The 16,838-nt window shown below is 62.1% G+C and overlaps 1 protein-coding gene across 9 annotated transcripts in view; it reads left to right on the forward strand.

Moving 5' to 3' along the window:
* Positions 1 to 15,787, forward strand: part of SH3TC1 (SH3 domain and tetratricopeptide repeats 1) — a 58,689-nt gene extending 42,902 nt beyond the window's left edge. For 8 of the 9 annotated variants that reach the window (XM_046657356.1, XM_046657352.1, XM_046657354.1 and 5 more), the window contains 7 exons: positions 1,581 to 3,242; positions 5,993 to 6,173; positions 7,403 to 7,553; positions 8,041 to 8,163; positions 8,907 to 9,057; positions 10,212 to 10,408; positions 14,477 to 15,787. In XM_046657356.1, coding sequence (XP_046513312.1) covers positions 1,581 to 3,242; positions 5,993 to 6,173; positions 7,403 to 7,553; positions 8,041 to 8,163; positions 8,907 to 9,057; positions 10,212 to 10,408; positions 14,477 to 14,734 — 2,723 coding nt within the window. In that variant the 3' untranslated portion in view covers positions 14,735 to 15,787. Of the gene's footprint in view, positions 1 to 1,580; positions 3,536 to 5,992; positions 6,174 to 7,402; positions 7,554 to 8,040; positions 8,164 to 8,906; positions 9,058 to 10,211; positions 10,409 to 14,476 lie in introns of those variants that run through there. The other variant, XR_006888034.1, reaches the window with a different exon arrangement.
* The last annotated feature ends 1,051 nt before the right edge of the window (positions 15,788 to 16,838 follow it).

A 16,838-nucleotide genomic window follows, 5' to 3' on the forward strand; every position in this document is an offset into this window, starting at 1 on the left:
CCCTCCATTACCTGAGCCCATGCCTTGCCCTGCACTGTCCCTGCTAAAGTGGGGCATCCCCTCCATTGCCCGAGCCCATGCCCGGCCTTGGGTTCCTGTCATGCAACCTAAAGCAGCGGAACTCTGCCTCATGCTCAGCTTTGGAGAGCTGAGGCTGGTGCAGGGTAGGCTGAATTTGGAGCCTTACGTTGGAGAAGCCCCTGGAGGGTTTGCTCCTTCCCCCGGGTGCTGGTTCCAGGAGGCCCCTCCTCCTCCCTTCATACCTCCTTCTCTTCCTCCCACAGAGGGTCTGCATCGGGGAGGTCCTGGGGGTGAGAATCTCGAGGACTCTTTGAGATTCCCTGGGATGGGGTCCAGCTACGCACCAACAGGGGAGGCCACGTTGGGATGTCTGGGAGGAGGCCAGGAGAGGAGGCCTGGAACCCGCCTCCGGCCCCAGGGCTGTTCAGGGCCCTCCCCCCTCCCTGGCCCTCTGCTGGGTGGGGACAGGGAAGGACGCTGCAGGCTTGCCCCCGACCCTGAGAATTTCACACCCTGCCCAGTCCCCCAGCACAGGCTCCTCCTGGGGTCAGGCGGCTGCTTGACACTGGCAGCCTGGCCTGGAGAGGCACCTCAGCTGGTCTGACGTGGGTCAAGTCGGACATGCACTGCTAAACCGTGTCTGATGTTTTTAATTCCCAGACTTTGCAGACTAATCAGGAGACAGTTCTGAACTTTTTTACACGTGAACTCGAAACAAGAGAGGCTTCAGATCCTGGCTCTTTCCTTCCAAACAAATTCCTTTTAGGCTCGTGTTTTCCCAGCAGGAAGTGTAGCTTGTTTGCTCCTCGAGGCTGGACCTACTTTTGGGGACAGACTCCAAGCAAAGCCAACAGTCGGGAAGCAGGCAGTGTGGACAGCACAGCACAGATGCCCCCAGATTCTCCAGCACTTTTTTTTAACCCTTTAGTAACCGTGGGCCTCAGATTCTCAAACCGACCAGGAGGAGGGTGGAGACCGGGAGTCTGGGGACCATTCCCATTTCCCTGGAAAGGGCCCCAGGCCAGAGCTGGGCAGATGGACACCGCGTCATGTTCCTCCTCAGCGGCTGGTTTGACCCATTCTGTAGGGGGCTTTGCCGCTCAGGCTGATCAATAGCTCTGATTGGCTGTTGATGACGTCATGGGATCCTGCAGCTGGCTGGAGAGTGCCAGGTGCTGACCGTCAGACGTAGGCGGTGGTAGCAGTCAATGTGGACATGTCCCGTTAAGTGGCTTTGATTCTTTCTAAAGGGAAAAGGAATCTCAGAATGATCACTGAGCTGTGACACATAAGGTCCCCTGAAACTGTGCCTTCCACAGGGGAAGAATGGGGAAAGGAGGGGTGCTTGGTTATTTGGTCAAACTGACCTGTATTCTCCCAGACCCATAGTGACCAAGTTCCTGCCATGTGCTGGGCATGGTGCTTGGCATTCAGATGCTCAGGGCCCCTAGGAGGGCAGGTGGCCCCCACACAGTGCTCAGGGATGGATGTCCCCACTCCAGGCTGAACCAGGACTCACGTCAGACTCTAATTCATCTGGGGGTTTTGGTGACTTGCAGAAATGCCTCTGCCTTGCCTCACCCTGGAGCCACGTGAGACCCTGCAGAAGGTGAAGATTGTTCTAGAACAGTGCAAGTCCTGCCAGGGCCGCCCCAAGGAGCCAGAGTCCTGGGGTCTCCACACGGCATCCAGTGGTTCGAGCTCACCGGATGCCAAGGAGCCCTCCTTCCACCTGGACGCGGGGGACGACTGGGCCGACGTGGAGGCGCTAAGCTCGCTGTTGCTGTTCCTGGACACGCCCGGGTACAAGGCCTGCTTCCGTGGCCTGTACGACCTCTCCCTGCCCGGCTTGAGCAGCATGTTCTGTGCCTTCTCCGACAAGGAGGAGCTGGCGGGGCACCTGGCGCAGGCCCGGGCGGCAGCCAAGAAGGCCGGCCTCCCCATGGCCCTCGCCAGGCTCTGCTTCCTCCTGGGACGGCTGTGCATGCAGAAGCTCAAGCTGTCCCAGGCCCGCGTCTACTTGGAGGAAGCCCTGGGGGCCCTGGGGGGCCGCTTCAGCGACCTCTTCCTGGTGGCGGCTGTGTACGTCAACCTGGCCACTGTCCACCTGAAGCAGAAGAACAGGGAGAAGTGTGCACAGCTGGTGCCCAAGGCGTCGGCCCTGCTCCTGGGCACGCCTGGCCTGCCCTGCAGCACCGAGGCTGAGGCCGCGCTCCTGAGGCACGCTCTGCGCAGGGCCATCAGCGGCCACAGCCCGCAGGCCGAGGCCCGGGCCTGCTTTCTGCTGGCCAGGCACCATGCCCGCCTCAAGCAGCCCGAGGAGGCCCTGCCCTTCCTGGAGAGGCTGCTGCTCTTGCACGGGGCCCTGGGGTCCCCTGACGCCTCCTGGCCCACGGCCTGCTCCCTGCTCCTGGCGGACACTTACGGCCGGAAGTGCCTGCCACACCTGGCGCTGGGCTGCGTGCAGGCGGCCACGCTGCAGGCCCGGGGCTCGCTGGGCAGCTGGCTCCGGAGCGTGGACCTTGTCCTGCGGAACAGCCCCCAGCTCCCACGGCCCCCCGCCCAGATTGCCCACTACCTCAGGCGGGCGCTGGCCTTGGGCACGGGGCACGCGCTGCATGGCCCTCTCTGCGCCAGCCTGGCCCAGCTGCACAGCCACCACGGGCAGCACGGCAGGGCCATCTCCCTCATGACACGGGCTGCGGAAGCCGACGCTGAGGCCGGCGGCCACCTGGTCGTGGACCACCTGGTGGCCCTCGCCTGGTTGCACGTGCTCCATGGGCAGAGCCTGGTGGCCCTGGACATCCTGGAGTCTGTCCTGGATGCGGGGGTGGCCAGCGAGGACCAGCAGGGTGTGATTGCCAACATGGTGGCCATCGCCCTGCAGAGGACGGGCAGGACCCGGCAGGCAGCCGAGGCCTACTACCGCGCCCTGCGCGCTGCCCGCCGCCAGGGCCACCTGCGGAACCAGGCGGTGGTCTTGGCCAACTTCGGGGCGCTGTGCCTGCAGGCTGGTGCCAGTGGGCTGGCCCAGCACTACCTCCAGGAGGCCGCGAAGCTCTTCTCGCGGCTGCCGAGCAGGGAGTGCGGCCACGACTTCAGTCGGGTGCTCCTGCAGCTGGGCCACCTGTGCACCCGCACTTGTGGGGCCCGTGCCCGCCAGGGCAGGTGTTTCTACGAGTGGGCCTTTCTGGTCGCCATGGAGACGGACCACGTGGAGAGTAAGTGCGTTCCTCCCGCTCTGCGCCGCACGACTTCCCAGAAGGGACCTGTTTTCTTTTGGTCTCTGCGCCCAGCGCACCTGGCGTGTGCCACTTTGGAGCGAGGGGTGGCTTCTGCCGTGGAGAACGCTGAGTTTGGAAACCCACAGAGGGTCTCGGGCACCGCTGAGCAGGTTCCCATGCTGGGCCTGCACCACCTGGTGACCAAATCGGCCGCTTGACGCCCTGCTCTGTGCCATGAATGTCCCCCGGGCAAACGGGCAGTGGGTCGCCCTGGACAGAGCCCAGGCCAGGTGCGGGCGGCTGGGCTGAGAGGGGCCCTGAGCACGGAGCACCGTAGCTGCTGTTTTCTCCTCAGCATCTTGCGACAGCCCTGCACACCAGACGCCTCCCGGCTGCACAGAGGGTGCAGAGGTGGCTGGTCCCCAGGGTCGCAGAGCATGAGCTCCATTCCACAGCGGCTTGCTGTGAGAGTGCACCAGGCTCGTGCAGGGCTCCACCTGCAAACGGAACCCGAGTGGTTTTTGCTGGGGGCTGGCAGCCAAGGGTGGGAAACAGATGCTGAGGTCACGAAAGCCACAAAAGGGGATGCTGGGCATGATGACAGGTGGCTCCTGGCCCTGACTTGTGGTCAGGGAAGTCTGTGGACCTGAGGGTTGAGGAGAGTTTAGCTATGCATAGAGTGGGGGGCCGGCAGAAGGTGGAGCCTGTGCAAAGGCCCTGGGGTGAGTGGGCTGGCCATGCAGGGAGGTGCAAAGTTTGGAGTGGGTGGGTCAGGTGGTGGGCTGTGAGAACCTCAGCTTGGGGGCTAGGCAGGGGCCAGGGAACCCAGGCCATGGTTTGGCATTTTCCCCAAGGGCACTGGGGAGCCAGTGAGGGATGGAGAACACTCACTGAGGCTGGAAGTGGACCCTCTAGACTCCCAGGAAGAAACAAGAGCTGTGTCCCCAGGCCTGTCCTGTGGCCTCAGGCAGGTCCTGGCAGTGCTCACAGTGGCATGTGGCCCCCTGTGGGCCTCTGAGAAATCTCCTATGAGCCCCCCTCAGGGTGCTGGGGGAGTCAGACTTGGGAATGCCAAGCTGGGGGACCCAGGGCATCACGTTGTTTCCCCCTCCCCCGTATCAACTAAGGGCTGGGGTGACACTCCAGGGTCACCCGTGCTTGCTGTTGGTCATTTTTTAGTCCATTTCAGGAGTTTATGTCTTTTTAGGATTTATCCATTTCATCTAAATTATCTAATTTACTGGCGTATAATTGTTCATAGCATTCTCCTAAAACCCTTTTATTTCTGTAGGATCGGTAGTAATGTCTCCTCTTTCGCTTATGATTGTAGTAATCTGCATCTTCTCTCTTTTTTTTCTTGGTCAATTTTGTTAATCTTTTTTTTTTTTTAATTTTGCCTTTTTTCTCCCAAAGGCCCCCGGTACATAGTTGTATATTTTTAGTTGTGGGTCCTTCTAGTTGGGGCATGTGGGATGCTGCTTCAGCACGGCCTGGTGAGCGGTGCCATGTCTGCACCCAGGATTCGAACTGGCGAAACCCTGGGCCACCGAAGCGGAGTGCATGAACCCAACCACTAGGCCATGGGGCCGGCCCCCGATTTTGTTAATCTTTTCATTGAATTTTCTCTATTGTTTTTCCATTCTCTATTTTATTATTTTATCATTTCTGTTTGAATCTTTATTATTCCTTCCTTTTGCTTGATTTGGGTCTAGTTAACTCCTCTTTTATTAGTTTGTTAAGGTGGAAGTGTAAGTTTTTGATTTGAAGTTTTCCTTCTTTTTCGGTGTAGGCATTTACAGCTATAACGCATTGCTTTCTCTGCATCCTGTAGGTTTTGGTACGTGGTGCTTTTATTTCTGGTCATCTTAAAACACCTTCTAGCTTTCACTGTGATTTCTTCCCTGGCCCACTGGCTATTTAGGAGTATGTTGTTAATGTTCACTTACTTCCCTTTGCTGTTGATTTCTGATTTCATTCCACGGTAGCTGGAGAACACACTTAGTATGACTTCAATCCTTTTACGTTTATGAGAATTGTTTTCTGATCCAACCTCTGCTCTGTCCTGGAGAATGTTCCCTGGGGGCTCGAGAAGAACGTGTGTCCTGTTGTTGGGTGGCGTCTGTTAGGTCTGGAGGGTTCACGGTGTCGTTCAAGTCTTTGCTCCCCTTCTTGATCTCAGGTCATTTTCGGCAGTGACAGCTCTCACCTTGTCCCAGCCCCCTGGGTTCAGGAGAGGCAAGTGGGGCTGTGGGTTTGGACCCTGGCTTCATGAGGGAGCCCTGGCTCCGAATGCCGGAAACCAGATGCGCCATGTGCTCTGGACTTGGTACTCAGCTTCGGGCTCAGTCTGCCCATCTGCAACCTGGGGATGCCAGTGCTCCCTTCTGCATCAGCTCGGTGTGAAGGCAGCCCCTGTGGGCTGGGTGGAGCTTTGTGAAGCAGAAGCAGGCAGCCCGGCAGCCTGGTGTGGTGGGAGAGCTTGGCCTGGACCCCCAGCCCCGGGGGATGTAAAAGTGATTGGTGCCATCCTTCAAGCGTCTACAACGTGCCCTGGCTGGCCCCGTCACGGTGTGCAGGTTGGCTGTGTGACCTGGAGCGGGACACTCAGGCTGTCTGGGCTCAGTTCCCCACTGCGATGACCTGGCTCACAGAGGCACGGAAAAGGCGGGCACACAGCGGGGGCCTTTGAGCCCTGCAGATGTCACTGTGATGTCATGGTGACGTCTTCCTTTTGTCTCCCCTGCAAGGCCAGCTGCGTGCGGTCCAGCGGCTGTATCACTTCTACAGCACGGTCATGCCCAGCGAGGCCCAGTGCATCATCTACCTCGAGTTCCAGCTCTCGCTGGCCCGCAGGGTAGCCAACAAGGTGCTGGAGGGGCAGCTCCTGGAGACCATCAGCCAGCTCTACCTCTCCCTGGGGACTGAGCGGTGAGGGCCGGCTCCGCAGGGTGGGAGGGGGTGGGAGGCTGCTGGGCCCTGTCCTGGGGCAGCCTCTCCTTGAGGCCATTTCCTCCCTCAGCACCAGATAAACTCAGAGCTGGCAGGTCTAGGGGTAGTCCCCACCGATGCTCGCGACATATGGGTCCCACGACATGTGTCCTCCAGTCTCCACTCATGCACCTCCTCAACAGGCATCTCATGCCCAAGGGAGGCAGAACTGGCATTTCTGGGCTGTTCTTCCTGCCATGGTGCCTTTTGTAAGCTGACTGCTGCCCACCCTGAGTCTTTTCCCGCTGGCCCAGGTGTGGGCCAAGGCCATCTGGTCCTTGTCTGTCTGCTCAGATGTGAGGACAGTGGCCACGTGTGCCCAGAGGATCCTTGTCCACAGGAGACAGAGCTGGGTGTCCCGCCTGCTTCCCCAGGGGCAGGCCTTCAGGGTGCATGTTCCGTGTGAGACCCACACTGAGCATCCCAGCCAGGTGCTGCAACAGATGGCCTGGGCCCTGCAGCCCGTGGGGCCCGGAAAAATCATGATCACAACTCCCTCCAACGTAGGGACTCACTGAGAGAGCAGGGAGGGGCTGGATTTCCACAAAGACTCGGAAAGTGGGCTAGTCCTGGCTTCCACCCCTCCCCCTTGGGCCTCGGTTTCATGGCAAAACCGATGGGCCAGTGCCCTAGATCAAAGCTTCTCAAAGTGGAGTCCCCAGACCAGCAGTACCCACATCACCTGGGAGCTTGCTGGAAATGCACATTCTCGGGCCCTACCCCAGACCTACTGAGTTGGAAACCCTGGGAGCAAGGCCCGGCAGGCTGCATCTAACAGCTCTCCGGGTGATCCGATTGTGCACTTAAATTTGAGAACCACCGGCCTAGGTAATCTCTGAATTTCTGCCCAGCGCTACCGTTTCCCACTGCCTCTGGAGAGGCCGTGTGCCCGCGTTTGGGGAGGTGGGCAGAGTGGACAGAGGCGGAATAGCGCGCTCTTCCCGGCCACATGGCTGTTGCCCTCTGACGGGCCTCCACGATCTTTGCTGGGCGAGCAGTGCTGTGTTCACCCTGTGTGCGCTGCTCGTCAGCCCGGAAGGGCAGGGTCTGTGCCCGCTCCGCGGGTCGCAGGTCCATCGTCTCCAGACCCACACTGGGAAGAGCTGGTTCTGCCCGCACGTGGCGGCCGCCCTGGGAGCGCTCGTCTGACCACCCGCGTCTCGTTGCAGGGCCTACAGATCCGCGCTGGACTACACCAAACGCAGCCTGGGGATATTCATCGACCTGCAGAAGAAGGAGAAGGAGGCGCACGCCTGGCTGCAGGCCGGGAAAATCTACTATCTCCTCCAGCAGGACGAGCTGGTGGAGCTGTACATCCAGGTGCGAGGGCCCGGGGCATGAGTGCACACCCACTTTCTCGCTCATTCGCTCACTCAGTCATTCATTCCTAAACCGTGTGGACCACAGCTGCATGCCGGGTGCCCCTGCCCCCCCTGCCCTGGAGCCCCCCACTGCCAGCATCTTCCACAACTACCTGAGCTCTCAGGGGCCAGGCGTGTGCCAGTCGCAGTGCCCTGCACCACCGTGGTGGTACACAGCAGGTGCTCAATAAATGTGCAGAGTTGACTCTCAGTTGACACACAGAAGAACTTGCTTCTGCAGCATGTAGCACGTCTCCGTGAAAACGCATTTATCACAGAAGCTCCGTTTTTAGACGCTTTCCCAAACGTGAGATGATGTGGAAGAAACTGAGAGACCCGGGCGCTTTGTGAGCGGAGGGAAGCTGGCCAGGAGGTTCCCGCCGGTGGACAGGGCCACCTCGCCCTGCGGGCTCTGTGGGTCTCATGAGGGTCTCTGCATCCCACAGGTGGCACAGAAAGCGGCCCTGTACACGGGGGACCCCAACCTGGGGCTGGAGCTGTTTGAGGCGGCCGGAGACATCTTCTTCAATGGGAGCCGGGAGCGGGAGAAAGCCGTGTCCTTCTACCGGGTGAGCCGGCCCCTGTGGGTTGACTCGGGTGGGTCTTAGGGGCCTCTCTAGAGACAGGCCGTGGAGCAGGTGTGGCGAGGCAGGCACCTCCCACCCAGAGGCAGGACTGCCCCGTGGACACGCCTAGTTTCCCAGTGGTTTCTCCTGGCATGGTCTTGATCTCCACCCTCAACCTGGGAAGGACAGAGAAAAGAAGGACTGTTTGAGGCCAGAGGCAGCCTGAGGCTTACAGTGTGCATCCTGATGCTCTCAAACAACCCTGGGATGCGAGTCCTGTCCCCGTTTTACAGATGAGGAAACTGAGGCTCAGAGAGGCATAGGGGCATTTCAGAGGACACAGAGCATGTCAGCGAGAGGACAGGGCCCAGGGCCGAGGTCTGTACATGCCTCCCCGGAGAGTGACTTCTCCCTTACTCTGTCAGCCCCAGGGCACAGATAAACGTGGCATTTTGGGAGCACCAAGGGGTATTGACCCTTTCGGTCAGGCCCACTTTGCCCAGGAGGGGAGGGGCTAGTCTAAGGTTAAGCAGGGTCATGGGGTGGGCTGCAGGTCACACCCCAGCTTGCTCATGGCCCGGTGGCCCTGGGGGTGTCACGACCTCTCTGAGCTGACCCTTCTAAATAAGGATCCCGCAGGACAGTGGGGGCGGGAAGCTCCCAGCATGCGTTTGGGGCCCTGAGGAGGGTACTGGGCTTGGGCTGGCGGTTGCGGGAGGAGGCCTGACCCCCGTCTGTGTGGGCAGGACCAGGCACTGCCCCTGGCTGTGACCACAGGGAACCAGGAGGCAGAGCTGCGGCTGTGCAACAAGCTGGTGGCGCTGCTGGCAGAACTGGAGGCGCCTGAGGAGGGCCTGGAGTTCGCCCACGTGGCCCTGGCGCTCAGCATCACCCTGGGTAAGCCCCCCGCACTGCCGGCCCACCGGGCCTCCACTTGGAGATCCAGGGGTCAGGAGCAGAAGGCTAAAGTCAGGCTGACCCAGGCCAGCTGCCAGCTGGCTCCTGCAATCTGCAGGCCGCCCTCCCCTGTGGGCCACCCTCCCCTGTGGGCCACCCTCCCCTGTGGGCCGCCCTCCCATGTAGGTCACCCTCCCGTGCAGGCCACCCTCCCGTGAGGGCCGCCCTCCTGTGCAGGCAGGCTGAGGTCTGCAGCGAGCCTGCGCAGTCCTGGCCCCAGGGGATGGCTGGGGGTCTCTCAGGAAGAACCTTGCTTGCTGTGTGGCTGGACTTTCTCTGCCAGCCCTGGGGCTTCCTTTGCCTCCTCTTTCCCTTGCCGACCACGAGGGCCAGGCGATGTGCTCTGCATCCAGACCCTCCTGGCTTCTCACTGGACCCTGGACGTGCCAGCCTGAGTCCCCAGGCCTTTCTGCGGGCCCTTCCTTCCCTTCTCCCAGGCAGCGCCTACTGTCCTCTGGCTGGTGAAATCCAAGCCCCCTTTCCAGAAGTGGGACCAGTGATGCTCGCACCCTCTGTGCCAGCACCTAACTGTGCTGTTCCAGGCTGTCCGTCTTCCCCCAGAGACAGGGAGCCCAGTGAGGGCTGGGCAACACCGCACACCCCAGGCCCTGCACACAGTAGGTGCACAGCAGGGTTTGCATGCAGGCCCCACTGTTCTGGCCCTGGAATGGGGGGAGCCTGGAGACAGGCTGGTCTGGCCTCTCCCTGAGGAAGGCACGGATGGACAACCGAGGATGTACCCGGGAGGGCCAGATGTCACGTGCACGGCTTGACCAGCGCTCTGGCACCTGGAAGTGCATAGGCTGAGTGACTTTTGGGGTCTCCTGGTCAAAACCAGTAACCAGAAGCAGCCCGTCTGGGCGGCTCTGCGCAGGCACCGAGCTGGGGCGTCCAAATCCACGACTTTGCCACATCCTCGAGGCGGGGCAGCAGGCGCTATTCAGTCCACTGCACAGAAGTGGAAGTGCAGCTCGAGCCGGGCTGTGACCGCCTGGAGCTCTGAGACGCTGTCGGTGCAGCTGCTCCCCACTGGCCTGCGCCCCCCGCGCCTCCACAGCCGCATCCTCACTATGTCCCCCCCACTGTGTCCCCAGGGGACCGGCTGAACGAGCGAGTGGCCTACCACCGGCTGGCCGCCCTGCACCACCGGCTGGGCCACGGCGAGCTGGCTGAGCACTTCTACCTCAAGGCCCTGTCGCTCTGCAGCTCGCCGCTGGAGTTCGAGGAAGAGACCCTGTATTACGTGAAGGTGTACCTGGTGCTTGGGGACATCATCCTCTACGACCTGAAGGTGGGGGGCGGGGCTCAGGGCGCTGGGGTGTGGGGGAGCCATCGCCTTGCCCTTGGAGTGGGACTAACGCCCGGGACCTCGGAGCCTGGGTCCAGGTCCTCTCCAGTGTCAGCCCCTGTGGTCTACCTGGCTGTGAGGAGCAGGCGTGGTCAGCAGACACTGTCCCAGCTCCCCCGTGGGCCAGGCCCTGTCCTCAAGAGCTCAGGGTCGGGGCAGTGGGAGAGGCTGCCCTTGGGTAAATGAGAAACAAGAGGGAGTGTAGTCAGGGAGGCCTCCTGGAGGAGGTGACTGCAAAGCTGAGTCTTGACAGTCCAGCAAGAGTTAGCCACCAAAAAGTGGGAGGGAGATGAGGACATTCCAAGGGGCAGGGGAAGGGTCACCATGATCCCCAGAGACCTACACTGTAAGGTGCAACCCAAATCCTGGCCCCTCTTCCAGGAAGCCTGCCAGTCTGTGCAGAGCCCTTCCTTCCTGGAATCTTGAGATGCCTGTAGCCCTCACGTCACCCGGGTGGCGCAGGCCGGCCCTGTCCTCATCCCACTTCACAGAGAGGGAAAGTGCGGCTGGGGGCTGCATGCGACAGGCAGCAGGTTTGTAGCCGGAACACCACTGCAGGCAGCCTGGCTGAGTCCCTGCCCTGTCGCGGCTGGAGGGGCGGGAGCTGGGGCCTCTTTTCCGTCCACCTCAGAGCCCTGCAGTGGACGCAGACAGGCCTGGAGAGCGACCTCCATCGCACCCCTGCACAGGCGGCCCCACCTCGCCCCACCCGGGTCTAGCGTTGCATCTGCACAGCGTCCTTGATCTGGGTTGGCTGAGGGGCGAGGGCGCCACAGCCAAGGGGCCGGGGTCTCCCCCTCCCCCCTCCACCGAATGACATCTAGGAGCTGGGGTGGCCCTGGAAGAAACCCACCCGGTCTGTATCCCCACTCCACTGCCTGGGGTGGCCCTGGCTGTGTGCTGGCAACACCTGGTGGTCAGAAGTGGTAACTGCAGCCTCCTGCAATGTCAGCCAGGCAGTTGTGGGGGAGCAACAGCGGTGACCCGGGCAACTGTGCCTCACCGCAGATAAGGCTCTGCAATGACCAGGTTCTTCATGGTCCAGGCTATGTGCATCGTCCAGGCTCTGTGCATCGTCCAGGCTCTGTGCATGGTCCAAGCTCTGTGCTGTCCAGGCTCTGTGTGGTCCAGGCTCTGTGCGGTCCCGGCTCTGAGCATGGTCCAGGCTCTGTGCATGATCCAGGCTCTGTGTGGGCCAGGCTCTGTGCATGGTCCAGGCTCTGTGCATGGTCCAGGCTTTGTGCGGTCCAAGCTCTGTGCATGGTCCAGGCTCTGTGCAGTCCCGGCTCTGTGCATGATGCAGGCTCCGTGCATGGTCCAGGCTCTGTGCAGTCCCGGCTCTGTGCATGATGCAGGCTCTGTGCATGGTCCAGGCTCTGTGCGGTCCAGGTTCTCCGAGGTCCAGGGTCTGTACAGTACAGGCTCTGTGCATGGTCCAGGCTCCTGCGGTCCAGGTTCTCTGAGGTCAAGGGTCTGTACAGTACAGACTCTGTGCATGGTTCAGGCTCTGCACGGTCCAGGCTCTGCGCAGTCCAGGCTCTGTGCATGGTCCAGGCTCTGTGCATGGTCCAGGCTCTGCGCGGTCCAGGCTCTGTGCGGTCCAAGTTCTCTGAGGTCCAGGCACTGTGCATGGTCCAGGCTCAGTGCGAGCCAAGCTGTGTGTGGTCCAGGGTCTGTGCATGGTCCCGGCTCTGTGCATGGTCCCGGCTCTGTGCAATCCAGGCTCTTTGCATGGTCCACGCTCTGTGCTCTCCGGGTTCTCTTAGGTCCAGGTTCTCTGAGGTCCAGGCTCTGTGCAGTCCAGGCTCTGTGCATGATCCAGGCTGTGTGCATCGTCCAGGCTCTGTGTGGTCCAGGTTCTCTGAGGTCCAGGCTCTTTGTGGTCCAAGATCTGTGCGGTCCAGGTTCTGTGTGGTCCAGGCTCCGCATGGTCCAGGCTCTGCATGGTCCATCCTCTGGGTGGTTGGCTCTTCTCATGCTCTGCTGTTCTGGAGGAGCTGGTCCCCACAGGACAGGCAGGAGCCTAAGGCTAGGTGCGGTCAGCTCATTAGAGAAAGCTCAAGCAGTGAGGTGGGGTTCCAGCACCTGGGACTCTGGGATCCCGTGACCTTCTGACCCGGGTCTGCGCCAGGTCCTCCTCTGTGTCCGGGACCATGGATCCTGGTGGTGGAGCAGGGCTGTGGTCAACCTCACCTGAGCTGCATACACCCCAACCCCTCGGTGTCTGAGGATGGGGCCACATGGAGCTCGTACCACCGCAGCTTCTGTGTGATCAATTACCAAGCAGCTATAAGGGGAAACTGACGCTGCCTGGGGAAGTGAATAGACTTGCCCAGGATGAGGGGTGCGAGAGCCAAGCCAGCGGCAGCTCCAGGCCCCGAGATCCCTGATCTGACACCCAGGCAGATCCTTGCTTGCTCACCTTTGACCCTGGGATGGGGTCCTGGGCACGGGGCCTCATCTCTCCACCATCACCTGGGAGGAAGGAAAGGGTGAGGCTGCAGCTGAGGGGCCGAGGACCTGGGCCAGGGTGGCTGCAACCAAGGGGCAGAGAACTCTGCCTCCTTCCAACCCACTTCCCAAGCCACCCTACCACCCCCAGGCATGTGGCACTGTCGGCACCAGGCCTGCCTTTACCAGGACAAGGCCTCGGAAGTCCCTCAGGGCCACTGCTGACCTCACCCCCTCCCCCACGTGCCGGGAGGCAGAGAGGTCCCTTCATGCCCCTCGTGTGACTGGGGCTCCCTGCTCGGGACAGGGCTGGGAAGGAGACAGGGGGAGGGATGGGGCCTGTAAGTGCCACCCTGGTCTGGGGGTCTTCAGGCATCTCTGCTGCTGGTCTGTCTGAAGGGGTCAGCTTTAGCCTGCGCATGGTGTGTCACAGCCCAAACTAGGAGACGTGGGATAGGACAAAGCTGGCTGTGAATCCTGGGTCTGCCACCCACTAACTGTTACATGCACACGTGCAACACGCACACACATGCACGCGAATACACACCACCACCGCCCCCAACCACCCACTTTGGCTGCTTCCTTCTGTTTCGTTGGGATGCCCACTCTTCCAGGAAGTCCTCCCATCCCACCCCAAGCTGAGTCAGGGCCCCCACAGGCTGCTGGGCTTCCCTCTGCAACAGCACCAGTTGTCCCTGTGGTCAGCGTCACCCCCAGAATCCGTGTGGCTCCCGCCCGGACAGGGTCCAGCACCTGGGAGGGGCTGGGGGAATGCTCGTCTGCCTTTAGTTTCTTCTGGGTCCTTGCTCCACGTGGGGGCAGTGAGGAGCAAGGGCTGGTGAATTTGGACTTTGCCCTAGGTGCTGGGGAGCCGTCATGAGCAGGGGTGGGATGGCAGGTTTGGGTTTTCCAATGGTCCCTCGGGTAACCTCGGTGTGGAGGAGAGTGGGGGGAGATGGGGGGCACCCTGGCCGGGGGGTGACTGTAAGGCAGAGGCCTCTGAAATGGGAGCGGGCATCCAGGGGGTTCATGCCCATCGAAGCTGCAGAGGATTCTGAGACGAGCCTGCGAGGGGCTTTGCACTGGGCCTGATGTGTGGAGGCGCCCGGCCAGGCCGGCTCCAGGGTGGACACAGGGTGAGGGAGACGGCCCTGGGCTTGGGTGGGCCCTGCAGGGGGCTCTCTGAGCCGTCCCTGGGGAGGGCCACAGCTGTCCTCTGGGACGCCTGGGGGGCGCAGGGAGGGGCTTTGGGACGAGGGGCCGCTGGAGGGGACACGATGACAGGCCTGCTCCCGAGGGCGGGCCGCCATGGGGTCCGGAGCACATGAAGACCAGGGCTGCCAAAACGCCAGGCCCACCCAGACCCCAGGTCCGACGGGACAGGAGCCCCCCGTGGAGGACAGTGGGAGCCGAGTCCAGGGGCGGCTCCACGGAGGCCTCGGCCCCTGGGGCGCGGCTGGGGTCCAGGGCGTGGGGGACAGCCTGCAGGGAGGCTCCCGCCTGCGCCAGGGTTGGGATGACGTGGGAGCCAGGGCTGAGTCCATCGCCTGTCTCCCCCAGGACCCGCTCGACGCGGCCGGATACTACCAGCTGGCGCTGGCGGCGGCCGTGGACCTGGGCAACAAGAAGGCCCAGATGGAGATCTGCTCGCGCCTGGCCACCGTCTACCACAACTCCCTGCGGGACCGCGAGAAGTCCCTCCTCTTCTACCAGAAGGCCCGCACCTTCGCCGCCGAGCTCAGCGTCCGCAGGGTCAACATGGCCCCCCAGCGGGGCTGCGGGCGGGTGCCCTGGCTCGTCCCTGGTCCCCCGCCCTGAGGCCCGTCTAGGGGGGCTTCTCGTCCGGCCCGCTGTCTCTGGGCGGCTCACTCTCTGGGAATTGGAGGCGCGAGGTGGGGGTCAAACAGCAATAAATGATGCAGTAACCTCCTGAAGTCTGCAGGGTCCCTTCCCTGGCCTGCCTCCCGGGGACAGTTGAGGGACCAGGGACCAGCCCTGTCCCCAGGCACCCACCCCGCTGCTGGTCCTCAGGCCTGAGCCAGAAGGCTGTGAGTTCAGCAGACCCAGTGTGGCCTCGGGCAGGTCACTCCCCTCAGCGCCCAGTCTCTTGCCTGGCAGCGGGAGTCAGTCGTGGGGTTCCCTGGGCATCTTCTCCCTTCCCCGAGCCCTCACTGTGTGTCCAGCACTGGGCTCTGCCTTCCATCCTCAAACCGCCCTGCGAGGTCAGGACTGTTTCATCCCTGTTTATGGCTGAAGAAACGGAGGCACAGAGAGGTTAGGTGCCTTGCCCAGGGTCACACAGCAGGTAGGTAGGGGCAGAGTTCCTGGGTCTAGTGTGGTAACCGCCATACCACTCTGCCAGCCTGCCTGGAGGGACATGGCCCCATTAACACGCAAGGGCGGGTCCTGGAAGAAGGTCCCCCTGTCACTGTCCTGTCCCTCTCCACCCCTTGTGTGTGTCAAGAAAGCCACAGAGACAGGGGAAGGTGGCCCAAGTGTTCCCGCACTGGAGCGTCCTGGGGCCCAGCCTGGCCAGCCCCACCTGCAGCCCCCGGTCAGCCCTCAGGAAGCGTGGTGGCGGGGCCTCTAGCCCCGTGTGGAGTCCGCTGCTGAGTGTGTTTGAGCCTCGTCTGGGCCGCGCCCCCAGCCCTCCCGCCCCCTCCCTCCCCGCTCCCAGCAACCAGCCAAGGGCCAGAATCCCAGCCCTTCCGAGGTTGAAACCAGCACCCTCCCCGATTCACAGCCGGGAAACTGAGGCTCAGAGAGGCCGTGGGCATCCCGCGTTGTCCTCCCCCTTGGCCCTGCTCCGAGCTCCTCGTCTTTGATTTATTTTGCTGATGAAGTGAGACTCACATGACATAAAACTAACCGTTTGAAGCGAACAATTCCGTGGCATTTTTGTGCATCACAGTGTTGGGCGACCGCTGCCTCTGTCTGGACCCCAAACCTTCCATCCCCCCGAAGGAACTCCTGTCCCCTGGAGCAGTCACTTCTCATCCCCCGGAGACCGTCATTTAACAGAAGGGGAAACCGAGGCCTGGAGAGGGGCCGGCTGGTGGGGCAGAGCCCAGGTTCAGTCCTGGGTGTGGCTCTGCGTGTGCCCAGGAGAGGCAGCAGAGCCCGAAGGCCCCGTGGGGAGGGCGGGGCAGGGAGCTCCATCCATCCATCCTCTGATCTCGGGGTGAGGGGGGCCCCACCCCAGGCCTTCCCACCAGGGGGCAGCAGAGAGCTTTCCAGAACCGGGGGAACGGAGCGCATCCCAGGAGAACAGCCGACAAGGCTTGACCCCAAACTGCCCTCTCCATGGGCTGGGTTTGGACAGCGGAGGTGGGGGCGCGGGAACGGAAAACACGAAGACTGATGGCCTGCGCCCACCAGACACGGCAGGTAGGGCGGGTCCCGGTTGCCCCCAGGTCACAGATCTCAGGGGGTCCACCCGCCGGGCTGCGCCCCGGGCCTGGCCTGCAGCCACTCCACGTGGGGAGACCAGTGGGCTGGCCGCTCTCCGTCCACCACCTGCCTTGGAGGACGGGGCCCTGGGAGGCTGTGCCGTCCCTGACCCGCTACGAGCGGTCGTTGCCCCGGGGCCCCACCACCCCTGGTCCGCACTGGCAGCGCCGACCTCCTGGGACCCCATTGCTCTCGGGAGCAGACCTGGAGGTCCAGAGGGAGGTTTGATCCGGCAACCCCTGGGTTCAAGTCCAGCCCCCGCTCACAGGCTGCGGGCTTCTCTGAGCCCCGGTTTGGTCACAATGACCTTGAGGCTGACAATCCTGGTGTTGGGGTCAAAGTGAGGATTGCAGAAGCAGGCTCAGCCCAGCGCCAGGGCCGGGCTACGAGTCATCTGTTTCCTATTAGCAGAACTGATTGCTGCGGGAAGGGCTCCCACAACCACAGGCTGCGAGACGCTCAGCCAAAGGCT

Source organism: Equus quagga, chromosome 3, assembly GCF_021613505.1.
Source record: "Equus quagga isolate Etosha38 chromosome 3, UCLA_HA_Equagga_1.0, whole genome shotgun sequence".
Lineage (NCBI taxonomy): Eukaryota > Metazoa > Chordata > Mammalia > Perissodactyla > Equidae > Equus > Equus quagga.